Source organism: Amblyomma maculatum, chromosome 2 (genome assembly GCF_055883805.1).
Source record: "Amblyomma maculatum isolate TAMU_Amacu chromosome 2, ASM5588380v1, whole genome shotgun sequence".
Lineage (NCBI taxonomy): Eukaryota > Metazoa > Arthropoda > Arachnida > Ixodida > Ixodidae > Amblyomma > Amblyomma maculatum.
In genome coordinates, this window is record NC_139345.1 from 161,622,781 (window position 1) to 161,650,697 (window position 27,917).

General features: G+C 44.6%; 1 protein-coding gene across 5 annotated transcripts in view; it reads left to right on the top strand.

The window, feature by feature from the left end:
* The window catches only part of LOC146200314 (carbohydrate sulfotransferase 2-like), a 120,288-nt gene that overhangs the window by 64,005 nt on the left and 28,366 nt on the right, over nt 1–27,917 (top strand). For 2 of the 5 annotated variants that reach the window (XM_084595497.1, XM_084595495.1), the window contains 2 exons: nt 12,026–12,126; nt 15,202–15,725. In XM_084595497.1, coding sequence (XP_084451623.1) covers nt 12,033–12,126; nt 15,202–15,725 — 618 coding nt within the window. In that variant the 5' untranslated portion in view covers nt 12,026–12,032. Of the gene's footprint in view, nt 1–1,431; nt 1,756–11,560; nt 11,695–11,802; nt 11,835–12,025; nt 12,127–15,201; nt 15,726–27,917 lie in introns of those variants that run through there. The other 3 variants (XM_084595494.1, XM_084595496.1, XM_084595498.1) reach the window with 3 other exon arrangements.

The window sequence follows — 27,917 nt, forward strand, 5'->3', positions numbered from 1 at the left end:
TGCATTAAGTCGAATAAGGTTGGCTGCCAACTTATGCTGTTGATAAAATAACATTCCTGGTAGACTGCATGCATACTATCTTGCAACAACCTCAAAGAGGGTTTACTAAATATTTCACCAAAATGTCATAGAATGTCGCCGATTTTCATACATTTGCGCATTTATAAAATGAATATCATTTTATTACAATAAATTTTTTTAGACTGCTGAAATCAATGACGCGGATTCGAATCCGGCTGCGGCAGCTGCTTTTCCATGGAGGTACAAATATAGTCGGCCTTGTTTTATGCGATGTCTGGCCATGATGAAAGACGCCAGATGGTCAAAGCTTCAGAAGCCGCAACTGCAGTGTCCATCATAGCCTGAATTCTTTTGTGTCGCCAAACCCCGCAACCCAAAGCAACCAACCATTCCTATAATAGTCGGATGGAAATATATTTTTAAACTTGTGCTTGACGCATGATGATCACTGCCGCTTATGTGCCACAAAGCTTCGTACCCGAACCTGCCTAACACAATTTGCAAGTCAATAAAAAATTCAATGCTTGCGCAGATATTCCTATAAAAGGCGATGGTTCTATGCAGACAAGTGGTTCACTATCCATCATTGCTGAATGTTTCGTTACAAGCGACGTGATTTAAAAAGCTTACATTTGCTTGAAACAATACACCATTAAAAGACGATGGAAAAGGAAGAGGCGCGGCCCATTTCCAACAGTGAGTGGCCGACCGCCGTATAAGTATCGTCTTTTCTTCGGAGAACGAGCTAGGTGAAGTATATCGCTGCCAGCATTACAAAAAAAAAAAAAAATCCCGAGGTAAAAGGGGACCCTCAATTTCCTATCCAGCTTTTTGATTGAGGTGGACTGTCTTCATCCATTCAGTCCGGTTATCACTAGCGAGATTCCTGTTTGTCGCACATTAATACTTAGATGTTTAAGACTACTAATTCAGATATATTGACACTGTTATTCGCAAACGCTTCTTTAGTGATAACCTGCCTCATTCCGTTAACACTTAATGCATGAGCTCAAAGTTTAAAAACTTATGGGCACTACCACATATATCTAGCCTGGCGTTTATCTAACCGAATTAATTAAACACATTTTAAAATGGGAAATGCCTAAAACATTGGTGTGCTAGTGCATAATAAATAGAAAACTATAGGGAAGCAATTTATTCCGAATTTAATGTAGCGAGGGTTAGAGGTTGAAAAGCAAAAGAAATTATGCAGTATGAAAAGGAGGATCTGAAACAGCGGTGAACCTGAAATGCAATTAAATGTTCCGCTGTAAACTGCTGCTCATTAGTGAGATAAAGCGAGTCATGTATTTTTTTTTTCGAGAATAATGAGCAAGGTCTGCAGAATACCTAAATATCAAACAACATTGCAGCCTGCCTGTAAGCGCCTGAGCAAAAAAAATAAAGTAGCCAGAGACACATCTAAGACTGAATATGTATGAGAATGAGAGAGCGTTAAATCCTGTGGCAGTAATAATCCCGCAAATGTTCAGTATACTATAAACATTGTTGTCGAGTTGTTGCACTTTAGAGCAGTGGTATTCGGACCTTCTCGCTGCAAAGCGATCAGTGTTGCTGAGTTCGTGTAACGTAGAAGCTTGACGTAGACGAAGTTTTGCAGCTGCCCAATTTCTTTGGTTTGTAAGCGATGAAGTCTTCAATGCCAAGTGGAAGATCTCCCGTGAGAATACACTTCGCAGGCAGCGAAGTATTTCTAAGTAGGACACATGCAAGGTGATTTTTGAACCGTTTTCAATCTTGTATTTTAAAAACTACGAAAGATGTCTCTTCGGTCTGTGCTGGTGTGTTTGCAGTGGGACGGGAAATGCGTTTTTGTTGACGATTAATGATCAGGCAAGTAATAGTTAGGATGCATTTATCAACCTTTTACTATTAATAATAGGAAATATTACGTTAGAAACTGAAAGCCGTAAAGCCAAAAACGGCCTCGGTGTTCAACTTTATTAATTGCCCGTGTGGGCCAAAATACTGTACATCAGTAAAATTGGCGAGTTGAGCGAGTTGGTACATTTTGTACCAACCTGACGTTTTGTAACATTGGAGAAATTTTCTGTCCAGCCGACGTTGCAAAAGGAGGAGAAGCTGTCTCTTGGGAGGTCCATGTCGTGCCACGTATGGCAAGAGAGAGAGAAAAAAAAAAAGCACCAGTCCCGTCTTCTCTCTTGTCTCCTTTGCTGCGCTGCTTTCTGTATAAGTATAGTGTACCTCAAAAGTGCAGATTTAAAGACTTATTAAGCCGCCTGTGCTGTATTCCAGACTTTATATGACTTTATTGTTAAATATGAGGACCGACAAATGTCGTTATATATTGCTGTAATCGAATACTGTGGCGAATGCCGAAAGCGTATGGCTTCGCACGTATTCCCTCTTCTTAACTCATCCTCCTCTACCTTCGCGTTAATCTTTTTATTATTATAAAGTATGTCTGTCAGATGATGTGCTGCACATTGCTGAAAATAAGAAACTTCCTATATTGCTGGGAAAACTAGGAAATAATTTATCATTGACTTTTCTTTCACGCAGTTTTGGGTTCAGATTCAAGAGCCAAAATTCGGCTCTGACGTCATACATGCACTGGGTCACTTAAGGTTTAAAAATTCTTCAGTATTTTTCGCGGCTGTCTTTATACTAAGTCACACGAATGCTTTCGCAAGCCTAACCAAAAAATAAGATCGCAAAATGGAATGCGTGCGATTACATTTCGGTTTTCTCCTCTATTGTTATGAAAAAACGGCTGATATCACATCACGGCTGCCGCTTAGGAGCTGAAATCGAAATCAAAACTGCAATTATAAAATTTGTAGCTTGTGTTAGCGACGTCAGCTTAGAAATTTATGTATGCAATCAGCTTGCGCATTATTTAAAAAAAAAACATCATGTTAGAGCATCGGCCTCGCTTTCGTGGAGGCACTAGGATCGATTCCTTGCGCCCACTTACTTTCAGATGAGTACAAGATATCCTACGGCCCGGTGCTGGGTAAAATGCTTGGAAAAGGGCTTTCCGCTCGACCGTTGTGGCTTACGGGCAAATGAACTATTCAGTAATCATGCAACCTTTAACCCGCTTCGTATAGTCGAAGCCCATATGAGGCCCTTTTTTACCCAGACAAAGAGCGATTGCAAAATATATGTTAGAAGCTGTTCGGTTATCATCTTTCTCTGCCATGTATTAAGAGCTGCCAGAGCTGGCGCCTCATTACGATTCGATCATGTCATCTCGTCTTATGACGTCGCACAACGAGCTGAGTAATCAAAATTCAGCCTTGGCACCTGCCAACTACCACCTGTCCGATGTCTGTTTTCAATGTTTTGTGGCTGCGAGCTTCCAACAGCGAGGACTAGACTTCTGGTGCTAACTATGGGAAGCGCCGGAACTATGACAGTAAATAAGGCTATCATTCACTTTATTGACGTCACAAAAGCCTAACCAGACAGAGTGAAGGCATGCGCAAATCTGGAGGTCAGTTTTAGGTGCTTGACTATACCGCCGTGAAGTCTCGTTACACGTCACATCAAGGAACCTGGGAAATATTGTAAGTCAACAGGAGGCTCGTTTACAAGGAAATGAGAGATCGCATAGACCGTTCATATACAGTGCGAAAGCGCAGATTTTGTTGATATTCTGCACCACTCTTTCGAGTTAGCTTTGGCGACATTGTTTTCTAGTTATGGCATATTATATCGATTTTGCAAGTAATCTTGATAACTTGATTTTCATAACTTCATAAATTTTAGTTATGACATACTACGCGTCTTTCTAAGGTGATGGTACTTGACGACACAATGATTTTCTAGTTAGCACATACTACACCATTTTGAATGTATTATCCCATTGTCTTAGTATTTACTAATGACCTCATTATTTTTGTTTATTTTCTTTCTATTTTTTCACCTCTTTTATTGAAAAAACGTTTCTGGGCTCATTGTAGGCGTGGACAGGATATGTGGATTGGAAGTGACCACGAGATGTTTACGAGATATAATGATGATAAAAACGACGAAAACTAACTACAACCGGGCAATTAATTGGGGATCATTACCGATATTAAGATACGTCATACGAACGTTGTGCACAGTTTACTCGTTAGAGTTATGATAGGCATAATAAAGCTAATGAGAAAAGATAGTTTAGACTGGTAACAGTCCTCAGTGGGCATTTTTGGTCCCCTCAAAGGTAAACACATAATGCCAACAGATTAGATCGATAGTTAGTGATAGTGATAATGATATTGATAGGTAATGACTTGAATTACCCATGAAGTGATTGGATGCCCCTAATAGAGCGATCAGGATAGCTGTGATTCAGACGAAGTGAGACAGCTTCTGTCAAACATACCTTTACAAAACGTTATACATGTCAGAATATCACCAGAGCCGAAATAGACCATAAAAGACAGCAAGCTGATCTCTTCATCATTTAGAGATGAAGTTATGAACGTCTGATTACCATTGCACGTCGAAAAAAATAATGCTAGATGCACTTAGATCTCTCCTAAGTGCGTTATGGCAAAAGCCCTTCCTGTGACTCCTTACAGTCAATTGCCGTTTTTCACTCATTTGCTTTTTTCTTTTTTTTTCTTTCTTAGTCCGTTCTTTCTCTCTTTTTTTTGCTGTTTTTTTTTCTGTTTGTACTTTTTTTTTTTCGCTTGGTAGTTTTTGTGGTCGTCACTGTTTTCGATTTTGCAACGCTATGATCAGTCCTGAAACGTTTTTGTACGTTCTTGTACACAGTGTATCACCTTGACTGTTTTGACGTCAGCCCACTATGTTGAAAGCCTTGCTATTTTGACATTGAATTGAATATTTGGGTTTTAATTAACTAATCACTCCACATCAACTAAAGTTTCCACGCAGACACATTTGTTCCACCCTCTATTTCATGAAGCTATTTATTTCATTCATACAATTCATTTATTTTACGATAATGACGGTGTGACAGCCTCCTCGGACGCACAAATCCCTTCCGCACTCATAAGATTGATTGATTGAAACACGTTTATTGACAGCCCTAATCATGTACTTTTTTCATGCACCTGCGCCTGGCAATTATGGACGATCATTGGAAGCCTTTCTGATTTTGGCATGTCAGGCGGCATATACTCAAGCTTATTAGTTCGTTTGTTTAGGTTCTATATTCTTCATTTTTGCTATGCCTTCTCATTTTGAAAGATGTTAAACGATCTTGTTAGGCTTTGAACCACCGGATTAGCGCCTTTGCACTAATAAATTCAGCATTAAGCAATCCAATGCATGCAGCGCCATCGCCTCGGTGCTATAGTAGTTAAGATGCCCGACCACTGTGCTGGAGCTCCCGGGTTCGACTGCGACCACCGGCAGCTGCGTTTGGATGGAAGTGAAACGGAGTGGCGTCCGTGTGCTGTGCGATGTCAGTGCATGTTAAAGAACTCCTGGTGGCCGAAGTTTCCGGAGTTCTTCATTAGGGCCTCTACACATAACCTGAGTCACTTTGGAACATCAAACCCTAAAAAACCAAACCAAACCACACTTCCGCCCAGCGGCTAGGACGCGACAGGCCGGCGCGAACTGCGAAACGCAGGTAATGAGGAGAGCGGTACACAACGGGGGGCACAATCTTTACGGCCGGAAAGTATGCCGTCAATATTTTTTAGTACTACAGAAAATAAGCAAAAAGATCAATAGATCCGTCTTCATTCTACCTGTAAAACAGTGTGGGAATTGCAATTTGATGGCTAGAGGACGATCACATTACATCTGCGTGCTTGGTAAGATCTCGATGGTTCTTCTAAATGGCCCAATCCATACTCGAGAGGCTGCCCATGGTAACGGCGTACTTTGCCCCAATTGCTGTTTTCGTTCCTCGGGAAGAGAATTGTGTTGGCTTTGCTTTGCAACACAAAAGCATGTCTGGTAGTTTTTGTGCTGCCATTGGAGGCTTACTGCGCACTTAAATGTTGCACAGCAAACCGAACAAAGGCTTAGAGACTTTCATCAACACAACTGCAAGCATACGGCGGCTGGAAGCAAATGATGTGGATGTGTGCGTGAAAAAAAAGAAATAGCTGGAGACGAATACCGAGGAAGGGGTGAAGATATGAAAGAGGGGAGCGAAATATATTACGATGGCGCTGTGCTTGTGCGGGTAGTCATGCTATTGACTCTTTTTGGTTGCATTTACGTGGTGGTCGGGAAGTTTGAGTTCTGATTAATCAAAACGTTTTATTTTGCCTTAAATACGAAAACACCTAAATCTGACGCGCTTTTTAGTTTGATTCGGAGTTCGGTTTAAAAGATTCTCCTGTAGCTCTAATGTATTAAAATAAAAAAATATGGATAGTTAGTTGCATAAAAGCGTTTTCAAATGAATAAAACTTTATAACGTATATATGTCCGTTTAGCTGTAAAACCCGCTTCACAACCCAACAAGATGTACATCTTGTAATTTTTAAAACTGCCATTCTGTAAAGAGTTTAGAAAATGAGGCAGTAGTAAATAATGCTTTATTTGTAGACTTGCATGGTAGCACCTGCTTGGGAAAAGACGGGAAACTACGTGATCTCTGAGTGTATGCCTACGCATCAATTTTCTGACTGCCGCTTAGGGATGTAGGGCCATTTACGCTTAGCGGGAATATGGTTCCTCGTGGCTAGGCTCGTGCGAAGCATCATTAAGCCAAGCCAGTGGCAAACTCACTCAAAGTGGCGGATTGCACGAGGCAGGACCATAGGTCTCAATTTTGTATTGATTCATGATCGGATCGTGTAACAGCGCAAAGCAAATGCATGGCCATGCGGAGCCGAGTCAACTGCAAGTGTGATTGCCTCTATACATATTTCATCGGATCAACTGAATATCGCAAACTAGCTTCAAATAAGATTTGCAAGTGGGCGATGACTGTGAAACAAAATGGCGTGCCGCTGCCATGAAAGCTGCGAAATGAACGTTATAGTGTGTTTTGATACAAAATCACGTGTGCATTTTATATGGCGTATTTTGAAGAATGGAAGACAGCCCTGTATATATATATGTCTGACTTGTAATCTTCGTGGCGACAGGCCGACAGAGAGGAGATATGCAATGTCATGCAGGCAAAGGCGGGAGCACGCAGAGGTAGGCAGTCAGCTAGAGCCCGACGTAAGCAAGCACACCTAGGCAGGCACACGCACAACGCTTCCGCTAACCTGAAGTTATTGGATGAGTTGGCACTTAGGCAGGCAGACGGAGGAACACAGGTAGCCGCTAACAGGTAGGCATCGCAAGCCGAAACAGGCAGCCAGACGAAGGCAGCTGGGCGAACGGAGGGAGGCGTCGGGAGATAGACTGGCGCAGGCCGACAGGCAGGAAGATGCGCGCACATGAACGAAAACCGGCGGACGCGGGAGGCAGGTACTGAGACAGGCTAAAGGAGGCAGAAGCGGCCAGGCAGGTAACGAGAGAGAGAGAGAGATTAAACTTTATTTAGTTAACGGAAAAGCTTGGGTTGTTTCCTCAGTCCAGGATACCATTGGCTTGGGCTGCCTCCCCGTGCCCTGGCGATCAGGCTGCGCCGCTCAGACACCCGTGTGGGCCAGTTCCGCCTCCCACTCCGCTTGGCTGAGTGCTCGAGCTTCACATTTCTCTAATTGCTCTTTGTAGTTCCATATCATCGGACGGATGTCCGAGACTTCACCGCATGCAGTGCACGTGTTATTTTTTAATCTTTCAAGCCAGCTTTTGTGGTACTTTGCTAGGTTTGAGGATGTTCTAGCCTGTATGCTCCTCCAGGTTACTGCCTCCTGTCTGCTGAGGTGTTTGTGTGGCTCTGCGTATCGTTTTCTTTCTAATTTGAAGTATTGTATTAGTTCCCCCTATGTAAGAGGGGTTGAAGGCTCTGGGGCAGCTAGCGCAGGTGCCCGGAAAGTATGCCCTCGGGCTATCCTGTCGGCATGCCTCATTGCGGTCGATTCCCTCGTGTGCCGGTATCTACAGGATTGTGCAACATGAGGCAGGTGAGCAGATGCAGGCGTGCACAATCAGCGAAGCAGACGGGCAGATAGACGCAGGCAAACACGGGCAGGCGTTTAAGAAGAGCGATAATAATAATAATTGGTTCACAGGAAGGGAAAGGTGCAGTCTCTGTCACACTTGCTATGTGGACACCTGACCCGCGCTGTAAGTGAAGGAATGAAGGAACAGGCATTTAAAAAAAGCTGAATGATTTATAGGAAGAGAAAGGCGCGGTAACTGTCTCATTTGTTTCATGCGGATACATCAACCGCGCCTTAATGGAAGTGAGGAAGGTGGGAGTGAAAGTGGAGAGAAAGAGGAGCCGAAACGGAGGGCTACAGATTAATTTCGACCACCTGGGGATCTTTAACGTGCGCTGACATCGCACAGCACACGGACGCCTCTTCGTTTCGCCTGCATCGAAACGCAGCCGCCGAGATCGGAACAGGCATTTAAGCAGGCAGATGCACGCACACAAGCAACGCACACAAGCAGGTAAGCCGACAGGTATACGTAGGCCGACGTCTGAAGATGGGCAGAGGCAGGCAGGCTACATATCAAGCTCGCAAGCATTCACAGGCATAGACAAAGGCAGGCAGGCAGCTAGCGATGCAGATGGAGGCAGGCGGTGCAGGCTGACAAGCGCAGGCTCTCTTGCCTGCACGTTAGCGTATATAATGACACTAGTTTCACATTGTGTTCACGTGGATGCCATTTACACTTAGGCTAGTGACCGTCGCACAAACCAAATGGCAGTGACTTACCTCAGCTACAGCAGAATATATATAGCGAGAGGTGCATTTCCTTAATAATAATAATTGCTTCACAGGAAGAGAAAGGCGCAGTATCTCTGTGGACACCTGAACTGGGCTGTAAGGGAAGGGAAAAAGGTGGGAATGAAAGTAGACAGAGAGAAAGAGGAGCCATAGTGGAGGGCTACGGAGTAACTTCGGCCACTTGGGGATCTTTAACGTGCGCTGACATCGCACAGCACATGGACGCCACTTCGTTTCGCCTCCATCGAAACGCAGCCGCCGCGGTCGGGTTCGAACCAGGGAACTTCGGCACAGGAGTCGGGCGTCTTACCACTGCACCATCCCGGCTCTGTGCTTGCTTCGATAATGTATGTTCAGCAATGCGAGACATTGGGTATACGCATCTTTTATTCATTTTCCCTCCACCACCCCAGCCTCACTTTCCGCGTTCACTCGCGCCTTCCTCTCTTTCCTTAACGCGGTGAGGTGTCCACGCACCTTTCATTCTCTGTGAAACAACCCACACCCGCTCCTGGTGAGCCATATGCTCTCAGGAGAAAGATCTGAATTCTGCGCAAACTGTGACACGAGAGGGACCCTCGAACACATCCTCTGGGACTGCCCCTTTTCTCCCGGGAAGGGTCTAAATCTGACGCCGCAAATCTGGGAGGCCATGCTGCGCTGCTCGGACCCTGGGCTCCAGCTAGCCGCCATCCAGCTGGCCTGGGACGCCGCCGGCCAACAACGTCTGCCGGCCTGCGTCTGAGGCGGGGCACCCGCCATCCATCCCAAGCGACGGAGGGCCGGAGCCTCTTCATCCGCTGGAATAAATAAAAAATTGTGCTCTCTCTCTCTCTCTCTCTCTCTCTCTCTCTCTCTCTCTCTCTCTCTCTCTCTCTCTCTCTCTCTCTCTATCAGCCTGAAGGAGCCTGTCCGATAATCTGTGGAGTAGCATGCAGCAGTCTGGTAAGGAGAGGTCGTGAAGGGTGGCAGTTCCTGGCCCTACGGAGCTGTGATGGTAGGTCAACATCGCTTGCGGTGGGGGCTAGGCAGCCACCGAAATTTAGCTGTTGTAGGCCGTTATTGCACCAACCACTGCTTTGTGCAGCGCGCGCATTTCTCTCCCTCTTCTTTTTCCTTTCTCCTCTATTTTCTTCTCTGTCCGCACGAGGCAGCGGAGGTGGTTCAGCAACAGAGCCAGTACCAGGCCCGTGTATTTTCTTTTCCTTCTTCCTACAGCCACAACAACAACAAGCAGCGGTCTCAGTTTTGTCCCAATATGTCGATTTGGCATTGTCTCCAAACGCAGTCTCAAATATCCGATTACTCTCCGCTGTCAAGCCCATTTCCTGAGTCTCCCGTACACATTACACATGCGTTCTAACATATTGTTCACAAAGTCTGCTTCAGATGTCCAGGTCGCAGATGCATTTTCGGAAACTTGAATGGTGTGATCAGTCACACGACGTGCCTTCAGATCTGCTTCCCTTGGTTCCCGTTGACTGAACGTTTCCATCGGCCCAATCTCGGCGGCTATGCTCCGTCTATTGCTTGGCCTTCTGGTATCACGTTTAGCAAGCCGTTCCTTTTTTTGTTCGGGCCTCTCCGCTTCTCTCTTCGCTTTAACTTACGCTCATTTTGTCTTTGCTGCTGCTATGCGCCGCTTTTGACAAATGGCGCGAGGCTCTCTGTTACCCATCTGGGAAGTAATTCAAATAACGACAAATGAGCGTCTAATAATCTCGCACAGGTCAAAAAATACACCACAGCTCTGCGTACATCTAATGACACTCCGCCTGTTGACCCCCACCAACTTCACCTGTGGGAGGCCCACCACGTCCTAGCCAAACAATGAAAAAAGCAAACACTTCATCGCATGCTTAAACATCGGAATACCGACCTCATCTTCCGCGCATCTGATTATGCTTTTACTCCCTCTCTCTCTCTCCCATCAAAACGGGCGCACCTTACGCGATAGTCTCCGGGGCCAACTTGGTGTCTCGAAAGCCAAAAACATTCTACGTGCCCTTGTGACCCTGCTAAACGAAATACGGACCAGAAAGCGGAAATACGAAGAAGTTTTCATGTATTCGCAGGAACAAACGAGGATCATTTTGCCGCACGTACTACAAAGTATCTCATCATTTAACCCTCTCCCTTCTAGCCAGACTACTCAGTGGCCCAGAATCCCGCCCTAGAGCAGAGATGTCCGAACAAAGAGGACGTTTTGCCAAGCGGAGATGCTAAGATCCAAAGCAGCCTAGAGGCCCGATCAAAGAGCACAACACATTGCTAAGCGGAGACGCAAGGATGCAGAGCGCATAATAATAGTAATAATAATAATAAATAAATAATGATTCTCAGCAAAGTAAAAGTGCAGTGTCAGTCACACTTGCTCCATGGACATCTGAAGCGCGCTGTAATAGAAGAGAGGAAAGCAGGAGAAAAAGCGGAAAGAGAAAAAGAGGAGCCGTAATGGAGTGCTGCTGAGTAATTTCTACCACCTGGGGATGTTAAACGTGCACTGATATCGCACAGCACACGGACGTCTTTCCGCTTCGCCTGAATCAAAACGCAGCTGCTGAAAGCGCGTAAAAAGCGGCACATAGTTGCAGAAAAAAAGAGAATGAGCGTAAGAAGGGGAACAGAGTAGCGGAGACACCCGAACAGAGAGGAACGGCTTGCCAAACAGTGATGCTAACTGCCGAGCGTAGTAGACGAAGCATAGCAACCGAGATGAGCCCTATGGAAGCGTTCAGTGCACGGGAACCAAAAGAAGAGAATCTAAAGGCACGTCGTATGACTGATCACTCCATTCGAGTTTCTGAAAGGGCATATGTGACAAGGACATTTGAAGCAGGCTTTGGCAGTATTCCGTTCGGATCCATGTGTACTGTGTGCGAGACTGTGGCACCAAATGGACTTGACACCGGTGAGTGATACAATCTATGAGACTGCGTTTGGAGACTCTGCCAAATCGAAATACTGGACAGACAAAAATCATACTGCTGCAGGCTACTTCGCAGAGAATCCAGCAGTCTTCGTCTCTGTCAAGGGAAATTAATAAGAGATGTGAATACACATTGGCTCTCATTGTTAACATGCATGACCACAGCAAGCTCAGTCAGATAAACGCACCTTTCGCTACGTATATCCTGGAATAGCTGAGGTTAGCCACTCGCATTATTTGTGCTCATTTGTTCTCGAATTCTTTTGTGACAGCCTTGCTCCAGTTTGAATCACTGTAAAATTCTTTATTTCAGAAACAACATGCAGCGGACGAGAATTATGGTGCTTGCAGCTTTCGCCCTTGTCTTTTTCTACGTGGCTGTCATGTGGAGTCCTTTGCATACAGCGAGAGAAGGTAGGTGCCCACCTTTTCGACTGCACTAAAATAGAGCTGTGAACTAGACTAAGGCTAATTGCAGCAGGGGAGTACATAATAGTCGGCGACCAAAGCGAGTCCTTAAACTTATGAGATATCAAAACGTGTAATTGTTTTATGGTTCTTTGAAATACAACTTTATTGTCGGTGATACTGATTTCCACACGAAATGCTGTCTTAGATATATTTTTTAATAGTGCGCAAAAGGGGACACAAAATTAGCTACTTATAATATCAGGAGAGCACCGGCTTTTGAGTTAGATAAACGCTGCACAGTTTCTCGAGACATATGCTGCTTCAGTTCAGGCGTTCAGTCGTGTCCGACTCTTCGTGACCCTATGGACCATGTCACGCCACGCTTTCCGGTCTCTCACTATCTTCTTAACATCACATAGCTTCATCTGCAATGCCTCGAGAATGCCATCTAACCATCGCGTTCGCTGCCTACCCCTTCTCCGGCGACCCTCAACCTTTCCCAACATCAAATCTTTCTCCAGCGACTCCTCTCTTCTCATCAGATGACCAAAGTAGCTGAGCTTTAACTTTAGAATTTGACCCTCCAATGAGCAGTCAGGGTTTATGGTCGACAATATCGACTGATTTGATCTTCTGGCAGTCCAAGGAACTCTTAAGAGTCTTCGCCAGCACCACAATTCAAACGCGTCAATTCTTCGGCGGTCAGCCTTTTTCACAGTCCAACTCTCGCATCCATACATCACAACTGGAAAGACCATAGCACGGGTTATACGGATCTTGGTTGGCAGACTAATGTCTCTGCTCTTTACTAGGCGGTCAAGGCTAACCATTGCTCTCTTTCCCAGAAGCAGGCGTCTCCTAATTTCATGGCTGCAGTCTCCTTCCGAGGTAATCTTGGCGCCCAAGAACAGAAAATCTGTCACAGCTTCCACTTCTTGTCCATTGATGCTCCAGGACTTGATAGGGCAAGACGCCATGATCTTCGTCTTTTTAATGTTCAGTTTAAGCCCAAACTTCTCACTCTCTTCTTGTACGCGCATCAGAAGTCTCTTGAGATCCAATTCACTTTCTGCCATTAAAGTGGTATCATCCGCATATCTAAGGTTGTTGATGCGTTTTCCAGCGATCTTCACTCCAGCTGAAGACTCGTCCAGACCGGCCTTCCTCATGATGCACTCTGCATATAGGTTAAATAGGCAGGGGGACAGTATGCAGCCTTGCCTCACCCCTTTCTTAATCGGAAACCAATCAGTAAGACCATGCCCAGTTCTGACTGTGGCCTCTTGCCCTTCATAAAGGTTCCTGAGGAGACAGATGAGGTGAATTGGAACTCCCATCTCTTGGAGAGCTTGCCACAATCTGCTGTGTTCTACGCAGTCAAACGCTTTCGCATAATCAATAAAGCAGAAGTAAATGGGTTTCTGGAACTCTCTTGCTTTTTCCATGATCCAGAGAAGGTTGGCAATTTGGTCTCTAGTTCCTCTGCCCTTGCGGAACCCAGCTTGCACGTCCGGAAGCTCCCGATCCACATACTGCTGCAGCCTACCTTGCAGGATTTTTAACATCACCTTGCTAGCATGCGAAATAAATATGCTGCTTATATACACTTTATAGGATTCAGTAAAGGAAACTTTTGCGCGATGATTACGGTCCCGTGATCCCGGCCGCGGCTGCGGCTTTGCTTAAAAGGACGAGGTAAATGATATTCTTAAGCCCCCTAAAATGGCGTAAATGATAGCATGAGTCGTATGTTGCACCTCGTAAACCAAACCAAACCCAACCGGTCAAGATAAAAAAGCACACGGGCCACGTCTTCAGCTGTAGTGATATCCTTGAAAAGTTATGTATAAGTCTAGGGCCGTGTCTCTTATTACACCTATCAAAAAAAATAGTAGCGCCGGCTAGCTTTCGCCATCTTCGTGTAATAGGCCATCGTAGGGTAATTCCTGCTATGATGCAGGGACCAGCAAGCGTATTTCCATTCTGTCAATGGCAGTGTGCACCAATACTCTGTTTCGGCGGAAGGCGTTTTACAAGTCGATCCTGAGTTCTAAGTACTTCACAATAAAAGCAAACGCATAAAAAACATATCAACGTGGAAGAGTCTAATTATATTAGTAATTGTAGCTAAAGAAACGAAACAGCCGAAGGATATTATTTTTAGCCTTGAAAAGCTGTTTTGTTGAAAGGCATCTCTATAAAGAAATAAAAAGGTCATACGCTTTCAGGGGTAAACAAAACACAACCTTTGCTCTGCAAATACTAAAAAGCATTACCGAATATTCATGAATTCTCCAAGATAGACTGCTGAACCGCTGCACTACTTGTTGAAAAGCAGAGTACTAACAAACTACATACCTGAAACAACGATTGCGATTGTTGTTGATTGGGCTCTTGCTCGTTACAAAAATTCATTATTTTCCGCTTTATGGCGCACCTGACTGTGAGTACTGCACCATTGGAAGTTATGTAATACGCGACCTGCTGCTTTTCGAAGACGCAGAGCAGGATCATCGGTATAGTTTTCAGAAGCTGCCATTGCAATTTCGTTTGCTCAAGACCTGTTCAATAGAGCAGCGATTTTGCTGCATGCTATGGTCTCTGGGACAATAGAGCCCATTAAGCGGCAACTGTGAAATAGAGTACGGAAAGGCTCGAAAGGCAGCAAGTATAAAGGAACATATAATTCTAAAATTCGTAAACTAAAAATCTTACGCCGATTTAAGCATTAAAATTTCAATAATTTTGCATGCGAGCTTCTTAAACGTCTTCATACCTAGAATGTTCGAGTGCTTTGCCGAGTAAATTTTCTACACCTCTGTATGAGATTTTCAAAGGCATATTCTGAAAGTTCGATATTAACCCTAATTCAATATATCCTAGCTTAGTAAATTTGTTATCTATTGTACCTCGAAATTGTTAACATTTATGCAAAGAGCATTGGAACATGGGAGAACCGAGTCGACAATCCTTATCTATTTAAAATGTATTTCCGATATTTTATTTATGCGCTCACGTTTAAGATTCACTCGTTTAATTCTATACGGTTTACTTAATTATTTTATCTCTATGTCTTAGGATGGACCATTACTTTAAGACTTGAAACTTCAGGAGGCAAGAGTCCGCAGCCTGCAAAAAAGACCGAAGGAGACTTTCCGGATTCTAGTCTTGAAGGAGAGCTGCCGCCTTCTTTCCAATCCGCTCTGAAGAATCATTCGGTGGTGCCTATGAGTGACGTGAAAGTAGTGTTCGTACTGACGTACTATCGAGCAGGGGCGCCCCTACTGAACGAGCTGCTGTCGGCGGATAACAGTACTTTCTTCCACTTCGAACCACTCGGCCTCTTCACCGTGAATGGTCGAATTCGTGCCGGCAGAGAGAACCACGCTTTCAAGCTCATCGAGGAGCTGATTGCGTGCCGTTTAGAGAACGTACCATTATACACAGTGTGGCTAGAGGGCAACGACTTTCACAAGCGCAACCGCTTCATGTCGCAGCTCTGCCAAGGAGGCCAAGCGTGCACGTCTCCAAGCCACATGTCAGCGGTGTGCAGACGATCGAGCACTCGAGTATTCAAGTTCTCGAGGCTTTACGTAAGCCAGGTGAGCTTGCTCTTTTTTTTTTTTGCTTTATTCTACCGTTTCATGCCCACTTTTATTTGCGGTTGCAACTATTCGGGAGTTTGTTTGCGTTTAACTAAAGAACCTTGCAATTTAATTACGAACTATATTGTTCGATGCACTATAGTAAGTAGGATAGAACACAAGGATATGATTGAGCACACGGAACGGATTCGCAGGCTAGGAGCTTTATTTTATAAAAGCCTATCAGGCTCAACTTATAGATGTTGCGGATGTGAACGTATGCATGGTAGCTCAAACTCACCTATCTATAAGGTGATAGTGTCGATCAGGGAGATAGGAACGCGTAAACATACCAAACACAAGCACAAGAGCGTTGCCTTTGAATCGATTCTCTGATGCCGAGCTTGTACCACTGTACATCGCGTCTGTCTGTCGCATCTGATGTCTTGGCAGCCCCATACATTTGCGCTTCTAATCATTGGTGCTTTGTATCGGCAGTTCATGAGCTCGTGGGCCAGCATATTAGTTCGTTAAAGATTTCGCTTCCCATCATAGGCACTCAAATACAGAAGCTAATGTAGGAAGCTATTTTTATCGCTTTAGTAAAAACATCAAAAAATTACTATTTCTCAGAGAGCTTAGTTGCCAAATACAGCTTCAGAAAACTGTAAGCTGTTCTGTGCCACGCAAACGTTCCACTGGTGATGGCATTGTTAAATACCTACGTGCATGAGGGGATGAAACCGTTATTATATTACCTAAAATGTATGAGAGAATGCCTTCAAAAGTATAAATCCAGGAAGACAATGGCTGTTACTAGTAATATTGTCACGTGCTTCAGAAGTAGTTCCACTAGTATGCGGCGCTCGGTTGTAGAAAGAGAATTATTATTCATAGCCATACCTTGGGTCTCCATACCTGGTGGCACCTGCTGCTCAGTGACAGAGCTGTTTAACGCCGCGACAGAACCTGATACGCCTTCCTCGAAACGGGCGAGTTTTTGGCCCCGAGGCAACACAGTTGGCTCTTCAGAGTGGTTCACTGTCCACAGCTCAGTGCGACCTCTAGTCACGGGAACGATAAAACGAGGCACAAGGATAGCAGGTGAGTTTCGTAGGTTATACTTTAGCTTCAAAAGATTTGCACTGGCTGCGAACAGAGAAAACTCGAACGAAGGCTGCAAACAACACTGGCACATTTGTGTCTTCTTCCACAGCAAATGCTCCAAAATCAAGTATCGAGTCATCCACAAGAGCTGAAAGTAGTAAAGGTTTCAAAGCAATCTCTCACGTACCACAGTCAAAAGTTGCACCACACTCTTGTAGAAAATCAATCGCAAGAATCACGTCATGCATTTATTGATGCAGGAGAGCAAATTCTACTCTAAACTTGAGGCCACGAATAAGAACATCCGAAGCACACACACCAAGAGGAACTAAAAGTTCACCACCGACACCACGGAATGACACTCCACGGTCACCACTGAACATTACTTTCCTCCGTAAACGATTCTTAAAACTAAAACTCATAACAGATACTGCAGCAGCAGTGTCCACTAGAGCCATTGTTTTCACACCATCCACAAACATTTCCAATTTGTTCTTTAACATGAACAAGGGTAGAGATATGGACGTCATCGGCTCACCGGCGGCCTCACCTCCATCGCCAGCACCTCCTAGTTTCCCTGACGCGGAGGGGAAGAACTAAGTAGAGGGGAAGGTGACCGACGCTGGCGCTGGGGTAGCGGCGTCACCCTACGACCAGATGCAGGATATGAATTCCGCAAATATGTCGAATTGTATGAGTGCCAAGTAGACATAGTCAGGGATCACTGTTGTTCCGTGTGCAGCCGTCCACGAATGTTCGCGGGGGGTCGGTAGTCTTGGACAGTTGGAAAACGTCGACAGCACTATCTAGCTATACGCCCTCCAATGCCACACCTGTACCACGCAGGTTGAGGGCGCCAGCGAGCAGCATAAGAGTCCTCACTAACAAAGTCATTACGTTGGTTGTAGCCAGGCTCTCGCTGCTGACGAACCACGTTTCCAGAGTAGGCGGGCCTCCTTTCCGCCTGCTGGTGGTCATAACATTGAGTAGAGGTGCGCCGGTCGCCCATGTGTAAAGCACCGCTAGGTTGAACCTACGGAGTTGAGAGGATGGCAACATATGCCCGGTGCACACCTCTGCAGCACATATTCGTCGCAATATATGGTGTCCCTGGATATTGAAAATTCCTCGTGTACAATCTCTTGTATGATATCAGCCATTGAAACTGAAGGTCAGGCTTCAACATTTGCTACAGAGGTGACATTGGCCAGACTTCCGAATTTAGGTGTAATTCGTCGCAGCTTGAGAGCCTCAAATGTTCTACAATGCTTTATAAAATCAGCGGTGGTGCTCAGGCTCTCTTTGCTAGTAAGAAAATTATAAACGTCTTCAGCCATTCCTTTCAGGAGGTGGCCTACTTTGTCTTCTTCAAGCTTAGTGGTATTGACCAGCTTTATGATGGCTTCGATGTATGCCGTACAACTGTCTCCAGGAACTTGCTCCCGGTGAAGCAAAGTCTGTTCAGCGAGCTTCTTCTTTGCAGGTTCTTCCCCAAAATGGTTTTTGATCTCGCTTGTAAAGATAGCCCATGTACGTAATGAGTCCTCTTGATTATCGAACCAGTCGAAGGCAGTGGCGGCAAGGAAGAACACTACGTTAGCCGCAAGGAAGAACACTACGTTAGCCAGCTTTGTAGCGGCGTTCAAGAGATTGTATTTACTCACTCTTTCGTATACTGTTTAAGCCACTCATCAGCGTCCTCCTCAGGTATTCCAGAGAATGTCCGCGGCTATCGATAATGGCGCCAGTTGTTTGCCGTAGATGGTCCTGGCTTAGTACTGCCGCCTTCAGTCATGTCCGATGGCATTGGTGGTAGGCCAAAGAGTCAACGGCTTTTTCGGTAGATGGAATACTCCGTGGTCGCCACCCAGCCCCTCCACCAAGATCTTACGTGATTTGTATGCACAGGAGGGGTGTTATTTACAGGGATCGGTTCTAACAGGACTGCGGCGAAGCGTACAAACTGCCTCTGCCCTTGCTCTTCCTTTTTTTTCACTGATTTACCCAACCGCTCTTCTTCATCTTCCGTCGACGTTCTGCGAAGGCTCGTGACAATATGATAGAAGCAGAAATTGCACCCAGAAGGTAATTCTAGTCAGCTTCTGGCTGCTTTCAATATAAATAAAAGGAAACCTGATTTCTACAGCCCAACCTTGAATATATAATGAGGCAATGTATATTACCACAAGCTAAATATTGACAAAGGGGAAAACAAAGACGGCTGTATGTTCTACCTGCAAGACAGCTTGCCTCTTAAGTTATTCCAGCGTCGTTGCTTCCCCATCACCACACGTAATTTTGAACATGTCCTATACCAAAACAAGTAAACAGCCTCAAAGAAGTCGGAAGGAGTGGCAGCCAGCACCGTTATCTCACAACATATGTAACACTGCTTGTAGTGAATGCTTTTTGTCAAAAACTGACAGCACGAAAAAGAAATGAGTGAATAATCATGGGCTACCAGAGAAGAATAAGCAAAAAGATTTGCAATTTTACATATGTAAGTACAGCATGTTCATGAAACCAACTGCACATCTGTAATCAGCGAAAGGGTTTACTGCATCTAATGTGCATCCCTATTAACATTCATCAAAAGGAAACCTTCCCAATCAAGCAGCCTGGAAAGTAAGACAAGTTTGTTTACGTTTATGATGAACACGAGCGCAAAAGGAACAAGAAGAATGGAAAGGACGACGCAGACAGGCCAATCAATGCTGATTAGCACAGGATGTCTAATTAAATATGACACAGCACAACAATAGTTCAATCCAATAAGCGATGTACTTTGCTATCAATATGAATGAATTTGCATGCATCAGCAACTAGTGTTATTTTAGAACTTTGCCAAGAACATTGATCTGGATATATTTTAAATTTTCACAAATACTGAGCATTAGAAAGAAAGGCCTCCACAATAGGTTACAAACTGTGCAGCTGTACAATCTTATGCAGTTTCATCAATAGTGATTTCTATTCAAATTCGTAACACATCACAATTTATTTTGCACCCCAGACTAGCTTCTCAAGTAGCAAAGGTATAACTGAATGAGCAAGGCCCATTACATTTTCTCACATTCATTATTGCATAGTGAGAATCACCAATATACAAAACAGGTTAGCTTACCAAGTGCAGCCACAAATGGTGTGAATGGTAGCTCGGCGACCTTGGACGAGATACTTGTGCTTCCTTGAAAGAAAGGGAAATGCACTTTAGCTGATGTTGAAGACAATATACGAAACGTGCATGTTTTGCAGTCATCTATTTTAGTGACACTTTAACAGTAATGCTCTTGAACTGAACTTAGTGAGAAAAGTTAGGAAAAGATCTAGTTTCCTTGATAAAGTCAAGCTGGGCCCAGCATTGATGTCGATGATACTGACCAGAAGACATCAGTGAGGGTATTTGTCAATTATCCTACCAATGAGAAAACTCGAATTTAAAAATGCATATGTGCAGTTGCTTAAACGCCTTTAACAGATGGAAAGAGAAACTGCTAAAGGTGCACTTGGTGTAACTTCCGCTTAATTCAGTTTCTAGTAATGATCAATTACGTGGCTCTTTTGTACATGTGGATGCTTATTTTGGAAGAAAATACATTTATATCTGTGAAAATGGCATTTGCAAACTAAAACCGTTCTCCCATCTATGATGTCAAGAGTGAAAAGGATCTTTTGATCACTGTTCGTCGATCACGATGCATCCGACTGCATTAGAGCACCACATGCAAGCTTTATCACTGCTATTACCTTGCTTGTGGAAATACATGGTGGCAAGTATTCCTGCACAGTATGTTTCGACTTTTTCAGGTGCTACTTTAAAAAAAATGGAGGTTATAAAACATATTCTGTGTGAAGGTAGCACCTGACTTGTTGGTGTTGAAATTTGAATCTGTGTGTGTTGTTTTTAAATGTACTGTTGTGTTTGTGCAAAATTGCTTCCAAAATATGAAGAACCAACTCGCCCAAAATGTAGCACTATATATCGTGGCCAACTCAGTCTTAAGTAGAGGTAATGCAGGAGTAGTGCGTACAATATAATTCGATTGTACTGGAAAAACTTGTTGTACTAATACGCATAAGTATACACATTTCAAGCTGTAAGAATTGTCCCTCTTTGCTGTGTAGTGTTTGATGGATCCCCTAATAGGAAACAAAAAGCAGACTCACTCATATCACAGAAATTAAGTTTGGTATATACGCTCTTAAATGCCTCGTTTCTGTCATGCGTTTCTAAAGGTGCTTATTTTAAGCAGCTTGGTTTACAAAAGTAACACGAAACAAAACGACTGCAATTGTTGCCTCTAATGGATAACTGACTGCCTAAATGGATATTCCAGAAAACCATGTTTCATGGAATAGGTACTACTCACCTGAAAAGCATGTTAAAGGGCGCTGGAGTGGTCCTTGGAAGAAAGCTGTCAGGAGCGGCATGAGGAATTTTTTACAAGCTGCATCGTTGCTTTTGCTTTGATGTTGTGGAACCCAAAGCAGATAGATCAGATTTTTTTGAAGAATACTCATGAAGACTGGAAGAGCAGGGGCCAATAAGTGCTGATATTTACCTGGAATACAGAAGTTTACATTTTGGAAAACAACACATTCCTGGTACAGTATACCTGCTTAGCCATTGCTCACTGTCAAGTACACAGAAAGATATGCGGAGACATAAAGTCGCGACATTTACTTTTCAAAGTAGCTATATCAGTTTCGATTGCATTCCGAATTTATACTTAGTACTTCTTAACAAAAATTGAAAACAAATTAAAAAAAAAGCCTACGCCATGCGTCGAAATGCGACCCTTTGTAAAACAAAAACAAACAAAATGTAACACTTCGCTGCGACACGAAATGGAGTGTTAAATTTTGTTTGTCATTTTGCAGTGGCCAACTCCACGGCCTAGCTCACTACTATTTGGAAAGTATTTGGAACGACAAATGCGTAAATGGGGGGCCTGAAAAGCCTACTCACGCCTGCACACAAGTGCGCTAAGTATGTTTTTTTTCTTTATGCCTGGTCTTGACCCAATGGATTTCACAAAAACAAATCGTCAAAAATCACACAAAGCGCTATTTACATGCGAAACACTAAAATTCCCACATACAGACCAAAGGCTCTAGTCTTGACAGCCACTGGGGACGTTCTGTTGCAGCTTTCTGAATTGCCAAAAACTTGTCCACGCTTCTCAGAAAATGAATTCTGGCAGGCCGTGCGTCTTTATCACAATGGTTGTCAGTCATTGTAGAGCGCCATATACAGTGGAGGCCAACGAGCATAATAAATCTACTAGTACTCTATCCTCACTTTCTAAGCCTAAATACCGGATAATATGAGGGCCTAGCGAATAAACCTTTGATGGGCGTTCTTTATAATACGTCCCGAAAATAATTCCCTTCTCAACACTGAAAAAAAAACATGGTCTATTGTTTCTGACTTCATGCATTTGAAACAGGGTGATCCCCAGGGTATAAAGAATCGCTTTTCCTCCGAAACCGTTTTTACCGGTAAGGCTTCGATGTGAAATTTAAAAAAGATGGTTTTTACTCCTGGCGTCACCTGCATTCATTACACCTTTTTAAAACATCTGCGCCTGGGCCTCCACTGTAGAGGGCCTTCCACAAAGGCACCAGAAATATAATGTCACACAATGTACAGGACAAATTCTTTTGTTTTACTGTGGGATGCTTTACAAATTGCAATGAAAGAAGCCGCACACCCGCTCGACATTCTCTGTAAAAGCGCCTAATTCCTGCAGAAAAATTTTCCAGTTGAAATAACGCTCTCCGGCAGCAGCTGAATCAGCCTGACTTGGCATATGGTGCGTAAGAACGGATCAGTCGTGCCTCTAAAGAGGAAAAAAACGACTGAATTCGGCGGTCGCAAAAACAGGTAGCTCTATTCTAGCCCAGCATCTTCTACTCGTCGGAACGAATTGGTCCGGCTGCAGCTCTCCCATTTAGACGCCCAGACAACTACGGCGAAAGTATACTGTCACGGCCGTTCGATGGAAGCGCACTGGGTGCGGCCTGCTGCATCGCGCCGCCGTCAATGGGCAAGCGCGCCCTTGGGGAGTTTACAGTTGCGCCCGCTATTTCTGCTGAGGGCGCCACTGTTCGGGGACACGTCGCCGCCGTGGTCGCCGGCTCTGAGCGCGCGGTTTGCATCCTTTCTGGGCGCGTTCGCCTGGCGTCTGCGTGGTAAACGCAAACTTTTTTTTGTGTGCGCATGTGCAACCACGTTAACGTTGAGACGGAATGCGTTTGTTTTTTAAGGCGAAGGCCGTTCTAGTCTCATGGATCGAAAATCTGTGCACAAAAGCTGTGCCTTTAATCTGGGGGTCGCATCTTTGCACTGGTGTGTCAGTCGCAAAAGCAGACGTGCAAGGAGGGAGATTATAATGAAGATGATCGATGGTAACAGGTAATCAATAAAAGTTATAAATACACATTAATAGAGGTAATGACTAATGATAATGACTAATAATGGTTAATAATGACTACAACGATTTGTAATGACCAGTATATCAAACTACGACATGTAATCACCGCATTTTATTACAAATGAGTAAAAGTGCTTAGCGATGTGTGGTAATGACTATAATAGCTAGGCGTGACTCATCATTACTGTTAATGACTACGAAATAACCAATATGTGAAACGACGACATGTAATGACTACCGCTGGTTCTAAATGAGTAACCTGCTTAGTTATGAGTGATAAGGGCTACAATGACTACGGAAGCAGACTCATCATGACATGGAAACGACCAATGTATCAAACGACGACTTGAAATGAACTGTGGCAAACGATGAGAGGCAAATGATAGGAGAAGGGTAGGCTTTCGCCGTCCTCCACTTAAGAGACATCTTTTTCAGTCGTTCAGTCGTGTCCGACTCTTCGTTAGCCTCTTGACCATGTCACGCCACGCTTTCCGGTCTCTCACTATCTTCCTAACATCACATAACTTCATCTGCAGTGCCTCGAGGATGCCATCTAACCATCGCGTTCGCTGCCTACCCCTTCTCCGGCGACCCTCAACCTTTCCCAACATCAAATCTTTCTCTAGCGACTCCTCTCTTCTCATCAGATGACCAAAGTAGCTGAGCTTTAACTTTAGAAGTTGACCCTCCAATGAGCAGTCAGGGTTTATGGTCGACAATATTGACTGATTTGATCTTCTGGCAGTCCAAGGAACTCTCAAGAGTCTTCGCCAGCACCACAATTCAAACGCGTCAATTCTTCGGCGGTCAGCCTTTTCCCACAGTCCAACTCTCGCATCCATACATCCCAACTGGAAAGACCATAGCACGAGTTATACGGATATTGGTTGCCAGACCATTGTCTCTGCTCTTTACTAGGCGGTCAAGGCTAACCATTACTCTCTTTCCCAGAACCAGGCGTCTCCTAATTTCATGGCCGCAGTCTCCTTCCGAGGTAATCTTGGAGCCCAAGAAGAGAAAATCTGTCACAGCTTCCACTTCCTGTCCCTCGATGCTCCAGGGCTTGATAGGGCAAGACGCCATGATCTTTGTCTTTTTAATGTTCAGTTTAAGCCGAAACTTCTCACTCTCTTCTTGTACGCGCATCAGAAGTCTCTTGAGTTCCGCTTCACTTTCTGCCATTAAAGTGGTATCATCCGCATATCTAAGGTTGTTGATACGTTTTCCAGCAATCTTCACTCCAGCTGAAGACTCGTCCAGACCGGCCTTCCTCATGATGCACTCTGCATATAGGTTAAGTAGGCAGGGCGACAGTATGCAGCCTTGCCTCACTCCTTTCTCAATTGGAAACCAATCAGTACGACCATGCCCAGTTCTGACTGTGGCCTCTTGCCCTTCATACAGGTTCCTGAGGAGACAGATGAGGTGAATTGGAACTCCCATCTCTTGGAGAGCTTGCCACAATCTGCTGTGATCTACGCAGTCAAACGCTTTCGCATAATCAATAAAGCAGAAGTAGATGGGTTTCTGGAACTCTCTTAAGAGACATCTAGGAGACCCTCTAATTTCATTTTCTGAACTCGCTTCAGGCAAACACAGCAGCCAGAAGTGGGAATGCGCTCGCTTCCTCTGAAATGAAAGTAGCGCTGAGGTTAAAAAGTCCAGATGCTGAAGCATAATGCCCTATCAGCTGCCATTGAATTTGCTACAAGGGACAGTAGATTGGACTTGTTGGTGATTGATTATAGGTTAACCATGCAAACAACGTGACGGGAACAGGAGAAGAAGACGGCACAACCGCACTAGGTGTGTCGTCCTCTTTTCCTGTGTTCCCGTCACGTTGTTTAACCTATTTAGGTACCAGGGAGCTGGCCAGTGAACTAGAATTTTTAACGATGTGTTGTGAAGCAGATGAACACGATGAGATAGCACCAGAAGCTTTTCTCGCGGGTTATGTTGCGAGGACATATCAGAAAACGCTACAAATTGTTTTTTTTTTATATATAAGCATGCAGTTTGTTCTAAATTTTGCCGCGCTAGTCTGAGTGGCCTTGCAAGTAAAGGAGCGTGCATACCACATTTGTTTATGCTCTTGAGACTGTTTGAGCCGATGCGATAAAATGAAAAGCCACGTTCCACAGAAACTCCGGCGCCCGCTCTGTCGGCGGAAAGTGGGAAAAAAAACCTCTCTGGTATGAGGCACTTTAGTTGGTGATATGACCAGACACATTTGGCGCAATGAGAACACATGACGTATTCAATGTGGCAGGAGCTGACAAACCAGGGAGAGTCAATAAGATGTAAGGGTGAATGGGAATTATTGAAAGCGGGACCCTTAGATCCCAAGTCAGGCACACTATACTCCTATAGGGCACGTTCGTACGGCTTCGGTAAATAGGGTCTTTATATAGCTATGTGTAGGGTGCTATTTCATACAATGCGGTTGCTTATGGCTGCGTTCTAATGATATGCGACAGAGGCAGCATTTACGGGATACCGTGAATAAGCAGGTAGCAAAGTGCGGGCACTCTAACGAGGCTCCTCAGGAAGACTGAAGAACCCCAAGTTTTGTTTATCACTACCAGGTTGTTGCTTAATTTATGCGATATTTGGTAATGGCTTTGAGGCGACATATCAGCCGTGCAGGAGCCTGTTGCAGGAAATATGAGTCAATTGGACCAGTTACAGGTTAATGAAAACGAAGGACAATGGAGGCTTGATTTACCCCACAAAAGAAGTAATCAAGCTTTGTCAGCTAACGAGCACCTTCATTAACGGTATGGTGAAGTCTGAAGAGGTCCGGCGAAGTAGCAAGCTGTGTAAACTTTTGATTTCATCATTGTTTTCTCCCTGTACACAGTACCTGCAGCTAATCTATAATAACAATGATCGTGTCCATGCTAAGGCGCTATGCAAGATATCATTAAGTTGCTGCCCCCACTGTTAGCGAGCTGTGCTGCAAATGTCAACTCAGCAGTGGAGCGGCGTTTATGGCTATGGGAAAAACTCTCACAAGAAAGGTTTTCCGTCTGCGATTGGTAATTTTCTTCCTTTCTTTTGTGTGGCTATTAAATAAGCGTACTCGGCTGCTCGCTGAATCTCGGCTGAAGTTGCGCTCTTAAGCGTGAACATTCTTGTGATGGCAGCTAAGAGTTTCACAACAGGAACACTCGATGCGCGTTTTTCCATTGAAAATTACGAACCAGCAAAATTGCATGGGTTTGCAAGCAGCCAATAAAAAGAGTAATAAAAACTTTCAGCGCATATACGTAGCACCTTGAGGCAGACGGCTCTATCAAGAGCGCTTACTTTGTCCGGTCATGCAAAACACGGGAAACCATGACGAATAGCGTTCTGGCGTGCAAAGTTTCAGGTCTCCAACTGAGTCGAAGATCCCAGGTTATCATCTAGATTTAATAAAATAAACAGCTTCATATTTCCACCGTAGCATTATTTGTCATTATGAGATAGAACGGTTGGTTACATGTCGCATTTTCCCAGAGGTTGCTCATAGTAGGACATATTTTATTGGATAGCGCTGGCAGCTTAGAACAGGGTGACATCAATTTGTGTATAAAAGCTGTATGCAGGAATGAGTAAATGGTATGAAAATGACACACGGAATTCGCGACATAGTTAATTAAGGGGTTATGCATTATGCTACCATAACAGCTGAACAGCTTCGAATTGTTCACAACCGGGTCACATTTGCATGTGACAAAAAACTAGATCAGAATGCAACATCACAGTAATAAGAGCTCTCCAATCTAGTGGTCTTGAACCATCATCACTGTAAGTTTTTCAGGGTACACTCCAGTATACATCCTTGCCGAGCAAGTGCTAAGTGCTGACATGGTTACACTAGACATGACAGTATACTAATTCGTGTTGCCAAACTGTGTGAAGCGGAGCTCTTATATCCTTAAAATAAAAGGCTTCTACCACGCCGACGCCTCCCTCAAAGCGCAGCCAGGCGCAGCTCTCCGCGCGCGGCTGTCCCTGAACGGTGGCGCCACGGCGGTGGCGACTGGAAGTAGGCGCCTCCCGCAGGTTTCGGGCGACGTAGCAGGCCGCACCTAGTGCGCTTCCATCGAGCGGCCGTGGTAGTGTACAGCTTCCGAATATTTAACCAGGAACAGTGCAACACGTACATAACGTACCAGAGCTTGCTGTTAAAGAACAAGTTGCAAGTGGTGGCACTTGAAAAAATAGGTTGGTCCGTTCCCCTTCCCACCTTTTTTCCTTTATCTATTTCGCCTTCCCTCTCCAATACTGTTTACTGTCACGCTAAGCCATAAGCGGGCCTCTCAAGCACCTATCTGGTGTCGTCGTCCAGGGACACTGGCAAACCGTTCGTGCGTAGATGGCCATCTTCCATGCTGAAGTCCGAAGCATATCGACCAGTTAACTCCACTACCGAAGACGTGACTGAATTGGCGCCCACACTTTACAGCTTGGCATACGCCCCCTCCTCATCAGTAAATATTGAGATATCGCCTGCATACGCTAACAGCTTTACTTCGAAAACTTGTACCTTGAATCCCTAAGTGCTTTTATTTTCAAACAAAGGGTCTCTATACAGATACAAAATAAAAGAGGGCTGAAGGGATAGCCCTACAGTACAGAACGCTGTGCGCGGACCGGGGTACTTAAAATTTAACGAACA